The sequence below is a fragment of the Natator depressus genome, chromosome 3 (assembly GCF_965152275.1).
Source record: "Natator depressus isolate rNatDep1 chromosome 3, rNatDep2.hap1, whole genome shotgun sequence".
Classification (NCBI taxonomy): domain Eukaryota; kingdom Metazoa; phylum Chordata; order Testudines; family Cheloniidae; genus Natator; species Natator depressus.
The window spans coordinates 110,307,723-110,326,731 of NC_134236.1; the positions used below are offsets into that span (position 1 = coordinate 110,307,723).

General features: G+C 43.5%; 1 protein-coding gene across 3 annotated transcripts in view; it reads left to right on the forward strand.

The window, feature by feature from the left end:
- Positions 1 to 19,009, forward strand: part of UTRN (utrophin) — a 594,030-nt gene that overhangs the window by 563,362 nt on the left and 11,659 nt on the right. For all 3 annotated transcript variants that reach the window (XM_074948548.1, XM_074948550.1, XM_074948549.1), the window contains 4 exons: positions 232 to 390; positions 820 to 1,063; positions 16,845 to 16,953; positions 18,746 to 18,832. In XM_074948548.1, coding sequence (XP_074804649.1) covers positions 232 to 390; positions 820 to 1,063; positions 16,845 to 16,953; positions 18,746 to 18,832 — 599 coding nt within the window. The remainder of the gene's footprint in view (positions 1 to 231; positions 391 to 819; positions 1,064 to 16,844; positions 16,954 to 18,745; positions 18,833 to 19,009) is intronic.

Here is a 19,009-nt window from a genome sequence, read left to right on the forward strand (position 1 = left end):
GCAGGATATTTATGCCGGGAGCAAGTCAGAAAAAATATGGATATGTATAGTTCACCCACACATAACTGACAGCTGTGCCCCAAACTCTTGGAGACTAACTTACCTCTGTGCCAGCCTTTTTTAAAAAGACAAACTTAGCAAAGCTGTTAGATCATTGGCTAATTTATACTTCCAGTGGTATCAAGTACATTTACATGAGCTATTTCCATCTGTGTTGCTTTGTTATTCTAGAGAGGATGAACATGCCCTCATCCAGCAGTACTGTCAAACTCTGGGAGGAGAGTCGCCTGTGAGTCAACCGCAGAGTCCTGCCCAAATCCTGAAGTCAGTGGAAAAGGAAGAACGGGGAGAGTTGGAGCGCATCATTGCCAACCTCGAGGAAGAGCAAAGGTTTTGTAATCTTCCAGTGCAGCGTCTGAACTGGCATTTCATTAACTCTGTTTTAATCGTGCGCACACACTGCATAATTGTTGTTTGGACAAAATGAGAAAAGGACCTGAAATGGGCACTGAAGTCTCAGTTTCTGGTGAAAACCTGATCAGAGTTTTAGCTCTTCACAGTGGTTCTTTGTAAGTTAAGTTGCTGGGCCTGTGATCAGACAGTCTAACAAAGTAGCAGTTTCACTCCTACTAGTTTGTGCTGCAGCTTTCTAATTTATCATACACTGGGAGCCTAGACTTTATCTTGGTATAAGGTACTTAGGCTCCAAAGATATAGATAATGAAAAGATGCACTGAATTAGGGGAAATATATTAAATTATGTTGTCATATATGCTGCTATGAAATGTAATCTCCTTTTTCTCTTTATAATTGTATTAGGAGCCTCCAGGTGGAATATGAGCAGCTAAAGGAACAACATCTTCGGAGAGGAATAAACCCTCTTGCCTCCCCCCCAGACTCCATTGTATCGCCCCAGCACACTTCTGAAGATGCTGAGCTCATTGCTGAGGCCAAACTCCTAAGGCAGCACAAAGGTCGTTTGGAGGCCAGAATGCAAATATTGGAAGATCACAATAAACAGCTGGAATCTCAGCTTCACCGGCTACGACAGCTGCTTGAGCAGGTACAATAAGTAGTGCGCCCTCCGTCAACTTTCATGCTTGTGAGACGGCATTCATGTCAGCGTTGAATTTTTTTGCATTCAATGCAAATGCATTAAATGTTTTGTGGACATTTCTCCCTTTATTAGCTTACTCTGTTGCCTTCAGTTTTATTGATGGTCTGGAAAAGGGTATGTATTTTTCTACCTTCAGTTATAAATATATTTGCAATAGCAAAAAACAAAATTTGAAGCAAAATGATGCTTCAAAAATCCCCCATTGATCAACCTGTCACATGGGGCAACTAAAACATTTTCTATCCCTAAAACTGCCAGTTTTGGCACCCTCCTGCCAATAACCAAATAATCATCCGGCATGTTCAACATGCTAATAATATGGCTGGCGTTCTTTCCTTCCTTCCTTCCAAGAGCTCAAGGCACTTTTGACATCTATGAAAGTTTCAGAACTACTTAAATAACAAAAATAAGTGCAGCAATTTTCTCAAAACAAATAAAAAAGTGAGGAAAAAAATCCCTCTCCCCCTTCAGCCAGTGGGCCCAGCCACACAATATACCTGCCTCGCCCATATCTCTCTGCTCCTTATCACTCCTTCCCCAAAAGCTTGGTCTGGCTTTTAAAGTTGGGCACTGCACCATTGCTCAGAATTATGATGATAGAGAGGACCAAGAGGTTTGTCTCGCAGGAAGTGAAGAAATTAATTCCTAAGGAAAGTGGGGAAAACTAGACAATTCCTTTACTAAGTCTTTTGAGTAACACATATATACATCTGGTATGTGCAGTAAAATGATGGTGTAGCTACAACTGAATGTTGCAGTAGAGAAACCTACCTCTTTCTTGAAAGTGCCAATAACTATGGGGTGGGTTTTTTGACAGTCTTGTCTAGGTACAGAAAAAGCTGGCTTTTAAGCATTGTTTTGATTGCACTGTTTTGGATCTGGGAACTTGAGAAATTTGCAGAGATGGTACATCACTTTTGCCTTCTAGATCACCAGTTCAGATCAATCGTAGTTCAATGTGATAAATATTCCCTGACATAGGTGGGCCAAGTGAGTGGTCTTAGTCCAGTTCCGAATGAACCTGTTGGCCATATCAGATCAAACGGACATCACACTTGACATTCTATTCTATTCTGTTTTATTCTATTCTATTATTAGCACCTAAGAACTAATTCATACCCTTGTTGACAGTCCTGGAAGAAAGGTCAAGAAATAAACAGTTCCAAAGACTGAGCTACTCTCTCATCTTTGCAGGTAGTCTCCCCTTGCGGACTCGGGGCAGACCTTGGTCCCAAGGGTTCAAACCCTGCAAGTCCTGCAGTAAGCCCATGCCAATGGGTGACCTCCACAACGCTTGTCTAAAGTGTCTGGGGGAGGTGCACCAAGCCAACAGATGCAGGATTTGTAAAGGGTTTCGCCTTAGAACAAAAAAGGAGCCAGACTTCCATTTAAAGCAGCTCCTTATGGAGGTGGCACTGAGACCGCAATCCGCCTCGGCACGGCAAGACCCGGCACAGAGTTCATCAGTACAGAGCGCTCCAGCATCTGTGGCAGAAGCAGCACTGCGGAAAGATGCTGGGCTCAGAAACCCGCGGCACCGCCACTCCCCAACACCGAAGTCGGTGGGAACTGTCCCATACCCTGGCGACATGGAAGCAGATTAGGAGCTGATCTCCACCTTCAAGACCCACTCCTTCAGAGCTGGCCAATGGAGCAAGTCCCAGGGAGGAGCTCCCAGCGCCGAGAGCTTTGAAGCCAGCACCGTCGACTTCAGCCCCACAAAGGGGACCGTTGAATCCGGTGCCATTGGACTCCCCAAGCCATGTGGTGGAAGAGATGGCGTACCATCCACCCCAGGCACCTTTGAAGCCTTGAGGGATCTCATTGCCATGATGGCACCGCGGTCCCCGGCTCTCCGCAACAAGCCTCCAGCGCCACCAAAGGCAGCACCATCCCAAGGCAAGCCAGCGATGTTGCACCCGCCTGCATTTCCAAGGCACCGCTCTCCGGTATCGACAAGAAGGCGCCACTCTGAGTCGCGGCACTGATCCATCTCACCACGCCGCTTGGACTCGCGGCACTGCTCACCATCCTGGCACCGATCCGTGTCTTGGCAGAAGTACCGTTCTTGGCACCGGTCAAGGTCTCAACCTTTGCAGCAGGAATGTCTATTCTACCAGAGGCTTACAGCTCTAGGATTGCTAATCAGCAGGCATCCTGAGCAGGTACAGCTTCAACTCCTGGAACTCCATGCAAAAATTTAGGGAACTGTTACCCTCAGAGTCCAGGAAGGAGTTTGGGACTATTGTTGAGGAGGGCAAGGCAGTGGCATGGACCTCTTTACAGTCCTCACTGGATGCTGCAGACTCAGTGGCGTGCACCTTGTCCTCCAGTATAGCCATGAGGAGAAGCTCATGACTGTAGCCCGCAGATCTGCCACCTGAGGTTCAGTAGACCCTCCAGGACCTGCCCTTTGGGGCGGGATTATTTGCGGCCCAAACTGACTCCAAGCTGCATAGCCTAAAAGACTCAAGGGGTACAAGAGATGTTAAGCAAGAGATGTTAAGAGTAACAAGAAGGGTTTCTTCAGGTATGTTAGCAACAAGAAAAAAGTCAAGGAAAGTGTGGGCCCCTTACTGAATGAGGGAGGCAACCTAGTGACAGAGGATGTGGAAAAAGCTAATGTACTCAATGCTTTTTTTGCCTCTGTCTTCACGAACAAGGTCAGCTCCCAGACTACTGCACTGGGCAGCACAGCATGGGGAGGAGGTGACCAGCCCTCTGCGGAGAAAGAAGTGGTTCGGGACTATTTAGAAAAGCTGGACAAGCACAAGTCCATGGGGCCGGATGCGCTGCATCCGAGAGTGCTAAAGCAGTTGGCGGCTGTGATTGCACAGCCATTGGCCATTATCTTTGAAAACTCATGGTGATCAGGGGAAGTCCCAGACGACTGGAAAAAGGCTAATGTAGTGCCCATCTTTAAAAAAGGGAAGGAGGAGGATCCTGGGAACTACAGGCCAGTCAGCCTCACCTCAGTCCCTGGAAAAATCATGGTCCTCAAGGAATCAATTTTGAAGCACTTAGAGGAGAGGAAAGTGATCAAGAACAGTCAGCATGGATTCACCAAGGGCAAGTCATGCCTGACTAATCTAATTGTGGCACCTTAGAGACTAACCAATTTATTTGAGCATGAGCTTTCGTGAGCTACAGCTCACTTCATCGGATGCATACTGTGGAAACTGCAGAAGACATTATATACACAGAGACCATGAAACAATACCTCCTCCCACCCCACTCTCCTGCTGGTAATAGCTTATCTAAAGTGATCATCAAGTTGGGCCATTTCCAGCACAAATCCAGGTTTTCTCACCCTCAGCCCCCCCCCCCCCCCAAACTCACTCTCCTGCTGGTAATAGCCCATCCAAAGTGACCACTCTCTTCACAATGTGTATGATAATCAAGGTGGGCCATTTCCAGCACAAATCCAGGTTCTCTCACCCCCCTCCAAAAACCACACACAAACTCACTCTCCTGCTGGTAGTGGGGGGGTGAGAAAACCTGTATTTGTGCTGGAAATGGCCCACCTTGATTATCATGCACATTGTAGGGAGAGTGGTCACTTTGGATAAGCTATTACCAGCAGGAGAGTGAGTTTGTGTGTGTGTGTTTTTTGGGAAAGGGGGGGAGGGTGAGAGAACCTGTATTTGTGCTGGAAATGGCCCACCTTGATTTTCATGCACGTTGTAAGGAGAGTGGTCACTTTGGATAGGCTATTACCAGCAGGAGAGTGAGTTTGTACTGTAGCTCATGAAAGCTCATGCTCAAATAAATTGGTTAGTCTCTAAGGTGCCACAAGTACTCCTTTTTTTTTTGCGTATACAGACTAACACGGCTGTTACTCTGAAACTAATCTAATTGCCTTCTATGATGAGATAACTGGCTCTGTGGATGAGGGGAAAGCAGTGGACGTGTTGTTCCTTGACTTTAGCAAAGCTTTTGACACGGTCTCCCACAGTATTTTTGCCAGCAAGTTAAAAAAGTATGGATTGGACGAATGGACTATGAGGTGGATAGAAAGTTGGCTAGATCGTTGGGCTCAATGGGTAGTGATCAATGGCTCCATGTCTAGTTGGCAGCCGGTATCAAGTGGAGTGCCCCAAGGGTCGGTCCTAGGGCCGGTTTTGTTCAATATTTTCATAAATGATCTGGAGGATGGTGTGGATTGCACCCTCAGCAAGTTTGCAGATGACACTAAACTGGGAGGAGAGGTAGATACGCTGGAGGGTAGGGATAGGATACAGAGGAACCTAGACAAATTAGAGGATTGGGCCAAAAGAAATCTGATGAGGTTCAACAAGGACAAGTGCAGAGTCCTGCACTTAGGACGGAAGAATCCCATGCACCGCTACAGACTAGGGACCGAATGGCTCGGCAGCAGTTCTGCAGAAAAGGACCTAGGGGTTAGGGTGGACGAGAAGCTGGATATGAGTCAACAGTGTGCCCTTGTTGCCAAGAAGGCCAATGGCATTTTGGGATATATATGTAGGGGCATTGCCAGCAGATCGAGGGACGTGATCGTTCCCCTCTATTCGATATTGGTGAGGCCTCATCTGGAGTTCTGTGTCCAGTTTTGGGCCCCACACTCCAAGAAGGATGTGGAAAAGTTGGAAAAAGTCCAGCGCAGGGCAACAAAAATGATTAGGGGACTGGAACACATGACTGATGAGGAGAGGCTGAGGGAACTGGGATTGTTTAGTCTGGGGAAGAGGAGAATGAGGGGGGAGTTGATAGCTGCTTTCAACTACCTGAAAGGGGGTTCCAAAGAGGATGGCTCTAGACTGTTCTCAGTGGTAGCTGATGACAGAACAAGGAGTAATGGTCTCAAGTTGCAGTGGGGGAGGTTTAGGTTGGATATTAGGAAAAACTTTTTCACTAGGAGGGTGGTGAAACACTGGAATGTGTTACCTGGGGAGGTGGTGGAATCTCCTTCCTTAGAAGTTTTTAAGGTCAGGCTTGACAAAGCCCTGGCTGGGATGATTTAGTTGGGGATTGGTCCTGCTTTGAGCAGGGGGGTTGGACTAGATGACCTCCTGAGGTCCCTTCCAAGCCTGATATTCTGTGATTCTATGGTACGCTCAAGTCGCTAGGAGTGTACACCCCGGCTACTCAGCAGAAACATTTTAAACCACAGCCTCCTCAATGTCCCTACCAACCTCGTCCTAGACAGAATTTTTCTAGGAAGTGCTGTAGGAATGGCAGACGGAAGCTGTCCCAGCCCTCGTCGGCTCAGGGCCAGGCGTGCACCTCTTTGGGTTCTAAGCAGGCCTTTTGAAGGTGTACCTGGGGACGGTGTGTCAGACTATGGACCGGGTCCTCAACCCTGTTTTCTGAACCGTCTATCTCACTTCTACCCTGCTTGGTCCCAAATAACATCGGACTGCTGGGTTTTTGCGTGGTGGAAGTGGACTATTCTCTCCAATTTTGCTTCTCCCCTCCCTCCCACTCCCCCTTCCCCATCCATTTTTAGGGACTCTTCTCACAAGCAACTCCTTATCCAGGAGGCGCGGGCGCTTCTCGCTGCAGGGGCAGTGGAGGAGGTTCCTCAGGAGCTAAAGGGAAGGGTTGTTATTTCCTAATCCCCAAAGCCAAAGGGAGTCTCAGACCCATTCTAGACCTGTGGGGTCTCAACAGATTCATGGTGAAGCTGAAGATCCGCATGATCTCCCTGAACTCGATCGTCCCCTCTCTGGATCTGGGAGACAGTTTTGCCGCCTTCAGTCTCCAGGACACACACTTTCATATATCCATTCATCCTGTTCACAGACGATACCTCAGTTTTGTGGTCAATAACAACCACTTCCAGTTTATAGTTCTCCTCTTTGGCTTGTCCACAGCTCCTCGGGTAGTGACCAAGTGCATATCGGTCATTGCCGACTTCCTTCGCTGGAGGCAGGTAACTCAACGACTGGCTGCTCCGGGGGTACTGCAGGGACCAGGTAGAAGTACAGATATGTATCGTGAGATCCACGCTCATCAGGTAGGGCCTTCTTCTTAACAAGAGCAAGTCGACCCTGATACCAACTCAAAGGGTAGAGTTTATCAGGGCAGTGCGGGACTCAGGTTGTGCCAGAGCATTCCTGCTGGAGACCCATTTTCTAACTATCTCGGACTCCATTCAAGGTCTCCAATGGTACCCTACCACCACAGCAAGGGCCTGCCTAAGACTACTCGATCACATGGTATCTTGTACATATGTGGTACAGCATGCCAGGATGCATCTCAGACCTCTCCAAATTTGGCTTGCGTCAGTGTACTGCCCGGGATGCAACAGTCTGGACTCTGTGGTCACTCTTCCAGGTCATGTCCTCCAGTCCATGGGCTGGTAGTTCAACCAACAAGACACGTCCCTGGTAACAGACGTGTTGGCGTGGGAGTGGGGCGTACACCTGGGGGACCTTCAGATGCCGGGTCTCTGGTCTCAAGATGAGCTCTCACTCCACATCAACTTCAAGGAGCTGAGAGTGGTTCAATTCGCGTGCCAGACCTTCCAGGTCCACTTGAGTGGTCAATGTGCAGGAGTCAGGATGGACACCACAACTGCAATGTTTTGCATAAACAAGCAGGGTGGCGCCCATTCCTCTCCCCTCTGTTGGGAAGCCCTCCAGCTGTGGGAGTTCTGCATAGCCCACTCTATTCATTTGGAGGAGACTTATTTCCCAGGATCACAGAACGAGTTATCGTACTACCTCAGCTGATCTTTCCACAACCATGAGTGGTCATCTTCACCATCTTCCAGAGGTGGGAAACTCCCCATATCGATCTCTTCACCACTCGGAGCAACAGGAAGTGCCCGAGGCTCTGCTCCTTCCAGAGCCAGGGCTCCCTTGCGGACGCCTTCCTCCTCCTTCCTTCGGCAAGGAGGGTCTCAGAGCTCAGGGCCCTCACCTCTGACCCTCCATACACAGTCTTCTTCAAGGACAAGGTGCAGCTCAGGCCTCACCCGGCTTTCCTTCCAAATGTTGTGTCCCAATTTCACTCCAACCAGGGCATTTTCCTGCCGGTGTTTTACCCTAAACCTCATGTGACCAGCCAAGAGCAATGGCTCCACTCTCAGAATGTTCGATGAGTGCTTGCTTTTTACATCTAATGCACAAAGCTGTTCCAAAAGTCGAACTAGCTATTCGTGGCGGTAGCAGACGTATGAAAGGTCTCCCGATCTTGTCCTAGAGGATCTCATTGTGGATTACCTCCTGCATCTGCACCTGCTATGAATTAGCTAACGTTCCAGCCCCGGCTCTCCATGGCCCATTACACGAGGGCACAGGCCTCATTGACAACGTTCCTGGCCCACGTGCCAATTCAGGAAATCTGCAGGGCGGAAACTTGGTCCTCTGTGCACACATTTGCCACTCGCTATGCCGTAACCCAGCATGCTAGAGATGATGCAGCCTTCAGCAGAGCAGTGCTCCAGTCTGTTGTTCCATAACTATGACCCCACCTCCAAGGTAGGGCTTGGGAGTCACCTAACTGGAATTGATATGAGCAAGCACTCGAAGAAGAAGAAACAGTTACTCACCTTCTCACTGTCTGTCATTCTTCGAGATGTGTTGCTCATATTCATTCCAGACCCATGCGCCTTTCCCTCTGTCGGAGTAGCTGGCAAGAAAGAACTGGGGAAGCACCAGGTCAGCAGGGTCATTTATTGAGTGCCGTAGAGGCGCCACTCCAGGGGGTTCCACAGCTGACCCGGTGGGTGCTGCTAGGGGAAAAACTTTCCGACGACTGTGCACGTGGCACGCACACACCTATTTGGAATGGATATGAGCAACACATCTCGAAGAAAACAGTTACAAGGAGGTGAGTAACCGTTTCTTCCTATCAGTGATCCATCTAGTCCAGTATCTTGAGATGACAGTAGCCATTACCTGGTGCTTCAGGGGAAGGTTTTTAAAACTAAAAATATCTGTTTAGTCTGTAGTAGTGTGTAAAAAAGCAAACAAGATATTAGGCGTGTACTTAGAAAGGCATACCAAAACCAGTATTACCAAGATATTAGGCGTGTACTTAGAAAGGCATACCAGTAACATGCTCATCAGGGAAGTTTCTGTTGAACTGCAGATAGTTAAAAATTAGCCTGCATCCTAAAGTATGAGGGTTTACATTCCTTAAAACTCTTTATTCCGTCCAATATAACTGTGGATATTCTTATTGTGTATATATAATTGTGTAATCCTTTTGGAATCCTCATAAGCTCTTTTTCTCAATAATATCATTTGGCAGTTAAGGTGAATTCTGTGTTGTGCAAAAAAAAAAAAATTGTAGCAGCTTTGCCTTTTAATTTTATTGAGTGTCCCCTGGTTCTTTCTGACTGGGTAAATGGAAGAGCACAATTCACCTTCACTCTACATTTCATTATTTTAAACTCATCTATCATGTCACCTCTTCTCTTTCATAAATAGCTCTAATTTTCCTTTGTCTTCATATGGGAGCTATTTGATGCTTCTAATCATTGTGGCTGCCCTTTCCCAGGCCATTTCTCTTTCTGCTCTACCCTTCTTGAGGTGGGGTGGTCAGAAACTGAGTGCCATATTCAAGGTGCGGGTGTACCGCTGGTTTACATAATATTTTCCATAGTTTTTGGTATGCCTTTCTAAGTACACGCCTAATATCTTGTTTGCTTTTTTACACACTACTACACACTAAACAGATGTTTTTAGTGAGTTGTCTACAATGACACCTTGGCCTTTTTCCTCAGTGATTCACTTAGAGCACATCAGTGTTTATGAATAATTCCAGTTGTACTTTCAAGGGTGCATTTCTTTGCTTTATTTTATATGAAAAATCATTAATGCATTTATCATCACCACTGGTCCTAGTGTGGATCCTTGGGACACCCCACTGTTAACCTTCTTCCATACTGACCATTTATTCCTACTTTGTTTTCTGTCTCTTAGCCAATTTCTAATCCATGACAAACCTTTACCTTCAACGCTGTCCCTTCTTTCTTTTCTTGTGAGGGATTTTATCAAAGCTTTTTGAAAGTCCAAATAAATTTTATTTATTGCTTTTCCTTTAATTTTATTGACTTCCTTAAAGAAATCTGTTTTAAAGATATGTGATTTAAGAGATCATTTTTCATCACTGTTGAGATGGATGGTTAGCTGATTGTCACAATGTTTCTTTATAATAATCACTAGTATTAGTCTGAAAATACTGTCCTATTTACAGTAATTTTTTTGCCATCACTGGCATTTCTCATCATCTGTTTGTTCCTGTCTTCTGTCAGCTGCAAGACCGTCTTTTCTCACTCAGCTGCCTAGTTACAGTGGGTAACCTCATGATCGTTGTTTGGGATAATAACCTGTCAATGAATCTAAAAGCACTGGTACTTCTTTCTCCAGTAGATGCAGAGTGGGTGTCTCTGTGCACAGATGTGTGGGGAGAAATCTAATGAAACTTAAAAACTGTCCTGCCATAACAGTCTGATCTGTATTTGAGAGTGTTGAAGGAAATTCTTTAGGGAACAAACGTAGCGGACATATGCATGCACTCTCTCATATATATACACACACACACTGTCATGTTTGTCTGTCTGTTTGATTATAGTGCCAAACATGGAGGTGAAACAGAACTGGCATGTGACAGTTTTGACACCGACATGTTAATTGTAAAGATGAGACATAAAAAAGCTATTTTCTTTTCCGTCTTCATCTCCTTTAGAAACTACAGGTTCCATGCCACACAAACAGGCTCTAGGTTTTTTGCCGCCCCAAGCTCGGCTGGGGCTGGGGCTCACAGGCGGCGCTGGAAGTGGAGGGAGTGACGTCACCTTCTCCCAGGGCCTGCAGGGGCTTTACCCCCTCCCCCGCCCGGCCGCGCTGACAAGCCCCGATATAAGGGGTGGCACAAGGCAGCACAGCAGCCAGTGCGCAGATGCGGTGGCGCAGCCCCGGCAGGACTCACCCTCCCCTCCCCAGGTAGCGGCTGGGCCCTGGCAGCTCAGCATCCTGGGGCTGGGGCTTCCCCTTCCCACTGAGGCCAGGGGTGCGGCGCCCTCGCCCCGTCTAAGTGGCGCAGCTCTGAGAGCGCAACTGCCCCCCGCAAAAAAGGGTGGCCGGATGCTGCCCCTGGAAATGTGCCACCCCAAGCACGTGCTTGCTTTGCTGGTGCCTCGAGCCAGTCCTGCACTCAAAAACAAGACCCTGTTACTAGGGACAGTACAAATCTGTACTTTACAGATCTGTGGTGATTCTTTCCTACTTGACTAATCTACTGAACAGAGGTTTCATATGGGCTCTGATTCTGCACTATTGAAGTCAATGGGAGCTTGCCAGTTACTTCAGTAGGCACAGGATTAGACCATAAGGAGGAACAGGGGTAGAGTACAGCTCCCCCTCTTTTTGCCAAAAAGCAGAGAGCTAACTTCCCTCATTCTCCGACTAGTGGAGTAAGGATGTACCTAGCAAAGAAGTCTGAGGTGGGTGCAGGAGAAAGAAGCTGATGCCTGGCTGACTTTTCCTGTGGCTCCTTTTCTTTCCCACCAGTGGGTGGAAAAGCAACAGCAGCTGACAAGGGAAGAAGAGAGAGTTTCTTATACATGTCCTAGCCTCTAAACACTGCCAGCTTCCTCTTGAGGGAAGACAGTTGCATTGGACATAGAGAGGTTGTTCAAAATCTATTTTGAAGTGTCTACTAAAATGTAGAAAATTGCTTCAGAATTTCAGAGTTCTCTGGAGAAGAGCCTGCCTGCACCTCCTCTCTTTATTTGTTTGTAGATTAAAATGATTTTGGATTGGGGAGCAAAATGCGCACTGCTCATACTACTTTTGTTTTTTCTGGATTTTATTTGTCCAGCAGCATGGCACAAAGCAGCCCTAGTGCAGGGGAAAGTCTCGGCCTGTTTTCTTATCTCATTTGGTATAATGTTGCTGCCTGCCTCGTTTTGAATGTGTGCCTGAACTTTTCTGTGATACGTGTGTGTGTGGTTGACATGGGAGAAAGTAGACTGCTTAGTGTTATGCTAGTGAGCTCTAGTAGGTAGAGCATTTACTAGGAGTCAGGACTCCTGGGTTCTCAGCTCTGCCACTGATCCATTGTGTAGTCTTGGGCAAGACACTTTCAGTTTCGGTATCAGCAAAATGGGGATTATATGATATTTAAAAAAAAACTGAGATCCTCAGGTTGAAAGAGCTATATGGATGGATTGATTTATTTACATATATACTGGATCAAGCCTGGTATGCTGTTTCTAGTATCTGATTCTTCAGAGAAGGCAAAATAATTTATCTGGCCAGTTGTGCAGTCCTAGATTCTTTCTTGCCCTCTGCAACAATCATTTGAAGTGTGAGATTTGATGATCCTTTTTGACATAGCCGCCCTTATTAAAGTGTGCATGCATGAAATGTTACTGGTTATAAAATTATACAGGCTTGTTTTAAAATCCAGCTGCAATATTTGATTCTCACCTCCTGTGGCAATGAATTCCATAGGCTGACTACAGACTATGTGGAGTACAGTAGCATCTCCTTTTATTTGTTTTAAATTTAACTGCCGTTGAATTCACCAAGCAAGCTCCTTGTTCTCATGCATAATTAAGAGGAAATAATCTGTTTTCACCACTACCTCTAAATCCCTCAAGATCTCCTTTCTGTCCTAATTAATCTTGGTTTTGTAATCTCTCACCAGGCTTAATTCAGTTTATCTATATGTGAAATTTGAAAGTGTTGATTGCTATAGTATTGCTTTGTATGAAGTCCAGGCATAACACTGATCCTCTTCCTTACCCTTCTCTACACCTTTTTGTTCACAGTTACAGCTGTCAGGTGAGGTGACCAAAACTACCCAGGGTTCTAGCAACTTTGAGAATTCAAATGTTCTCTCTCTTACTAATCTCAGTCCACCTGTTAGGTAGGTAGACATCTGCCATGCCACTGACCTCAGACTTGTTCTAGAAGAAGCAATCTGTCTTGACCTTTAATCTCTGTGCCACTGCAGTTCTAGGCTTTTCCCAAGTTGAGACTAGCAGCTGTACGAAATTATCTGTGACAGCTTTCTCACTACCTTGGTCTTCACTAATTTTAAGAACAATAAAAACTCATTTTATCTGGATTCTCTAGTTAGATTTGAGCCTGAAGTTGAATGGCAAGTGACTGAACTACACAACAGTCAGCCATCATGCCTGTGAACTTCTTGATAATAAAACACCTGGAGATCCTGAAAGCATTTCTATGTCTCCGCTGAATATAGACTTGTGTTCCTTGATTTATGCTGTGTACTCACAGCTGGAGTTGACATTGTCATAATGAAAGAAAAAGTGACGTTTGGAGAGGGGAAAAACAGCTTTGTTAAAGTGCCTGATGAAATATTTCTTTCTATTGTATATGGAGGGGAAGGCAAACTCACATCGTTGAACAATTTCTAGGTATCTTTTAGCTAGAAATTGTCTGAGGAAATTAAATGTGTCACTTAAGGCTGTTTGAGCTGGAAAGGAGAGCAGGGTTTTTCAGTGAAGGAGTTATGTTTTTCCATCTTTTTCCTACTCCCTGCATTGATTTAACATCATTCTTAGACTGAAAAAATATTTAGAATAACTAAGTTTTAAAAGTCAGAATGTTAAACAGTAATTGTTTCCACTTTAGTCCTAAAATATTATTCTTTAAAATAATTTCTGTGGCTGCTTTTTCCAGGTTTAATTAAATAACATGGAAGATGAGTAATTTGCATTCAGCAGCATACATGATAACAGTGGTTAAGGTTGCAAACCTACGCAAACACCTGTTGTCACATACTCATAGCTTCCCAAAATATTTAACTCTGGAGCTGGAATTTTCCATGACTAGTCTCTTCCTCAAAATGAATTTTTTTAGGAATGTTTGAACAAACTCAAAAATATCAGAAGGGATTTATGTTACATTGAACCAACCGTTTGATCTTTTTACATTTTATATGTATTTGTGTGTGTATGCACACAGAATTGTGCATATATCTAGATATAGATATATAGATATAGTGTGTGTGTATGTACACGTATACATATATTCAAACTAAATACAACCAACATTTTAGAAATAACTTCTGACTAGGTGCCTCAATTTTTAGGTCACCAACATGAGTCACCTAGGACTTGATTTTCATCACTGCTGAACCCCCATTGATTTTAAGTAGTTTTGGGTGCTTAGGAACTCCCAATGTCTCCATACCATTCACAATTTTATAGACCTCTATCATATCCCCCCCCTTAGTCGTCTCCTTTCTAAGATGAACAGTCCTAATCTTTTAAATCTGTCTTCATATGGAAGCTGTTCCATACCCCTAATCATTTTTGTTGCCATTCTCTATAGTACTTCCAATTCTAATATATCTTTTTTTGAGATGGGGTGATCAGAACTGCATTCTGTATTCAATGTGTGGGCATAGCATGTATTTATTTAGTGGCATTATGACATTTACTGTTTTATTATCTATCCCTTTCCTAATGGTTCCTAACGTTCTATTAGCTTTTTTGAGTGCCACTGCACATTGAGCAGATGTTTTCAGATAACTATCCACAGTGATGCCAAGTTTTCTTTCTTGAGTGGTAACAGCTAATTTAGACTCCATCATTTCGTATGTATAGTTGGGATTATGTTTTCCAATGTGCATTACTTTGCATTTGTCAACATTGAATTTCACCTGCCATTTTGTTGCCCAGTCACCCAGTTTTGTGAGATCCCTTTGTAACTCTTCACAGTGAGCTTTGGACTTAACTATCTTGAGTGACTTCATAGCGTCTGCAAACTTTGCCTCCACACTGTTTACCCCTTTTCTCATAACATTTTTGAATATGTTGAACAGCATTTGTCCCAGTACAGATCCTTGGTGAACTCTATTTACTTCTCTCCACTGTGAAAACTTACCTTTTATTCCTACCCTTTGTTTCCTGTCTTTTAACCAGTTACTGATCCAAGAGAGGACCTTCCTCCTTATCCCGTGACTGCTTACTTTGCTTAAGAGCCTTTGGTGATGGACCTTGTCAAAGGCTTTTTGAAAGTTCAAGTACACTATATCAATTGGATCACCCTTGTCCACATACTTTTTAACTCCCTCAAAGAATTCTAATAGATTGGTGAGGCATGATTTCCTTTACAAAAGCCATGTTGACTCTTCCCCAACATATTGTGTTTGTCTATGTGTCTGATAACTCTGTTCTTTGCTATAGTTTCAGCCAATCTCCCTGGTACTAAAGTTAGGATTTCTGGCCTGTAATTAGCAGAATTGCCTCTGGAACCTTTTTTTAAAAATTGGTGTTATGTTAGCTATTCTCCAGTCACCTGGTACAGAGGCCTATTTTAAGCGATAGGTTACATACCTCCGTTAGTAGTTATGCAAGTTCATATTTGAATTCCTTCAGAACTCTTGGGTGAATACCATCTGGTGCTGGTGATTTATTACTGTTTAATGTATCAGTTTGTTCCAAGACCACCTATATTGACACCTCAGTCAGGGACAGTTCTTCAGATTTGTCCCCTAAAAAGAATGGCTCAGGTATGGGAAGTCTCCCCCACTGCCTCTGCAGTGAAGACCGATGCAAAGAATTCATTTAATTTCTCCAAATGGCCTTGTCTTCCTTTAGTGCTCTTTAGCACCTCGGTTGTCCAGTGCTCCCATCGATTGCTTGGCAGGCTCCCTGCTTCTGAAGTACTTCAAAACAATTTTGCTGTTAGTTTTTGTCTCTTTTGCTAGGTTCTCTTCAAATTCATTTTTGGCCTGTCTAATTATACTTTTACACTTGCCAGAGATTTATGCTTCTTTCTATTTTCCTCACTAGGATATGACTTCCAGTTTTAAAGAATGTCTTCTTTGTCTGTAACTGCTTCTTTTACTCTTCTGTTTAGCCATGGTGGCATTTTTTTGTCCTCCTAGTGTTGTATTTTTAATTTGGAGTATACCTTTAGTTTGACCTTTAGTATGATGATGATTTAAAATTTTTTCCATGCAACTTTCAAGCGATTCACTCTAGTGACTGTTCCTTTTAATTTCCATTTAGCTTGCTTCTCATTTTTCTTGTTAAATGCTACTGTTTTGAGTTTCTTTGGTATTTCTCCCCCTACAGGTTACATTTAACTACATTATGGTCACTATTACAAAGCAGTTCAGCTATATTCATGTTTAGACACACACACACATATATTTTTTTTAAATGCACACTCCATGCATTTTAGAACAGGCTATAACAAAAGCAGCTGAAGTTTTAAACTTCATTTGGACATAATTCTTATTGAAAACTAGTGTTTGCTTGACTTGGTGCATGGGGAGACTTTTATAAAGTTATACAAGACTGAAGAGTTTGGAGTTAACCTCTCCTAAGGTTTCCAAGATAGTCTAATGGAAGACCCAAACCCCTTTGTAAGATTCTTTCATATTATCCCTTCCTGGCCTGACCAAGGGGTTTGGGCAAGAAGAGTGGACTGTTTTGTGTAATGGAGATTGTTACTCTGTGGAACACATGCACAGCCAAACACTGCCTTAACATGAGGGAGCTAATCGGAGGCTGACTATGACAACATTGAAAGGTCAAATCTTCTTTATAGATTATTTTCCTAGAAGCTATATCTTCCTAAGATCAACCCACGTTGGAACAGAGATGAGTGGGGAAGAATTAAAAGGAAACAACAAATAGCATGAGAAGAGAAAAGGAAGAAAAATGGATGACAGTGATTAAAAAGGGAACAACACACGCGCAACTTGGTACATGTAAACTTCTGTGGTACTATAATGATGGAATTTTTGTTTCTTAAACCTCTTTCAGCCTGAATCGGATTCCAGAGTTAATGGAGTCTCTTCCTGTGCTTCACCCCAGTATTCTGCTCACAGCTACTCATTTGATCAGGACACCAGCTCACAGTTTCATCAGACAGGTTAGTACTTTGGTCAAATATCGTGCCGTGTTTGTCTACAAGTGGTTGCAACCAGTTTTACTAATGTGTGCCTGAAGTAGCAATATTAGTCCCATTATAAATTTGTAGCTAACACTGCTGGGTGCAAAGCTCACTGCAATTGGTAGTAGGAGTTTTCAGAACTGGGCATCATGAGAAGAATAATATAGTGTTGTGATTTGGGGAAAGAGGACTTGTTTTTTTATGAGTAATGGATGACAGTGTATACTACTTGGTCTCCTGTCCCTTCTGAGAAGGGGAATTACTGACACAATCCCTTAATGCACCGAGGGAAGAATTAAATCCCATCGGACTGAAGGAACCTACAGCCGTGGTATGCATCATCTCACATCATAAGGATAGGCTGCAAAGCACTCTTTCTTTAAAGACAGCAAATAGTATCATTTCCTAGTCCTAAATGCAATTCTGGATATAATGAACCTCTTCATCTTATAGTGACATTCTGATGAAAAAACTATTATTTGTTAGGATTTCAGTGGGATTTAAGTTGTGCAGACCCTCTGCACATGGGTGAATCTTACCTAAATGGGTATTTTAAACCTTACTCTATTGGAACCTCAATAATTTTCACGAATGGCTGGGAAAACCTTTGCAGATAAACACTAAAAAACAAGACTAATGCATCATACTTTGTTCAATTAACATACTTTATTCATTTATTTTAACAGTTGATGTACATTTTAATTCCAATAATATTGTATAGATGTAGTACTACGTAGTGTTTTGTAAAAGTAATGGAGCTATATTACTACAGGACTCTGGGTCCAATTCAGGACAGCACTGAAGCACATACTTAAATCCGTCCCTACCAGGACATCACTTAATTCAAATTCTGATTGACTTCAGTTGAACTTAAGCACGTTGTTAAAGCCCTTAATAGGGTTAAACTCCTGACTCAAGGCCTCAGAGATTAAATCTTTGCTAAGAGGGGAGAAACCACCACTCCTTGTATGCAAATCATTGAACTATTGATAATCTGATTCCAATACAGTGGAAACAATTTTTTAAAAAATCATTGATTTTTGTTTTTCATACTAAAGCATTTTCTTTCAGTATTGGCATAAAAAATGTAAATGTGACATGGAACTTTTGTCATGCTGTTTTCATGAACTGATAGATTTATATATGATGCTTTGTAATAACACTTCCAAAAGTGAAGCAAACAGATTTCCCTAATCATTTCATTGGCTAAATTTAAGAAGCCCTTTAAGAAACAAACAAACAAGGAAATGGCCTGAAAAACATTTGCACTGATGGGATTGCTGATGCATATTGAACAAAGACTATCTAGAAGATAAATGTTTTTTAAAAAATCTCAATTTGTTTGCTTTGGAAATTGCACGGCAAATTGTTTTAAAACAAAGCAGAATATCAAATGTGCAGCTGCCAAATATGCTTAACAAGATGAGAGAATAATTTATTTATTTTAACAGTAAGTTCTTACATTCTGCTTCATGTGGGCAATTTCCTTTGGTTAAATCTCAGGCACAGTGGTTAAGCCTTAATAATAGAAAAATGAGATCAGTTGTAAATTGATAATTGAGTTTCCACCTCCCCTCCCAAGATTGTCAATTATCAATGAGCAATTCCTGCACATTCCATTACAAATGCTTCAAGTAGGGGGTTTCAGTTTAAATATAAAAGAGCATTTAGCTGGTAGGTTAGATGGGAATGACTTTCAGAATCTGTTGTCTCTTTTTTTTTTTTTTCCCCCTTATTAAATTTATTGCTTATCTTGTTGTCATATCTGCAGATGACTTGTTCGGCCCACCTCATGATACCAGCACAGATCTAACAGATGTCATGGAACAAATCAACAGCACATTTCCTACTTGCTGCTGTAAGTGTTAAGTATAGTGAAATCTGTCTCCCTCTCTTCCCCCCCCCCCCCCCCCCCCGCCATTGCTTCTTTCCCCTTGTCATTCTCTGGAAACTTAACACGGAGCAGTATAGATATGAGACTGAACCTTATTTGCAAATAGGTCGTTTGCAGAATATTGACCAAGAAAAATGAAGC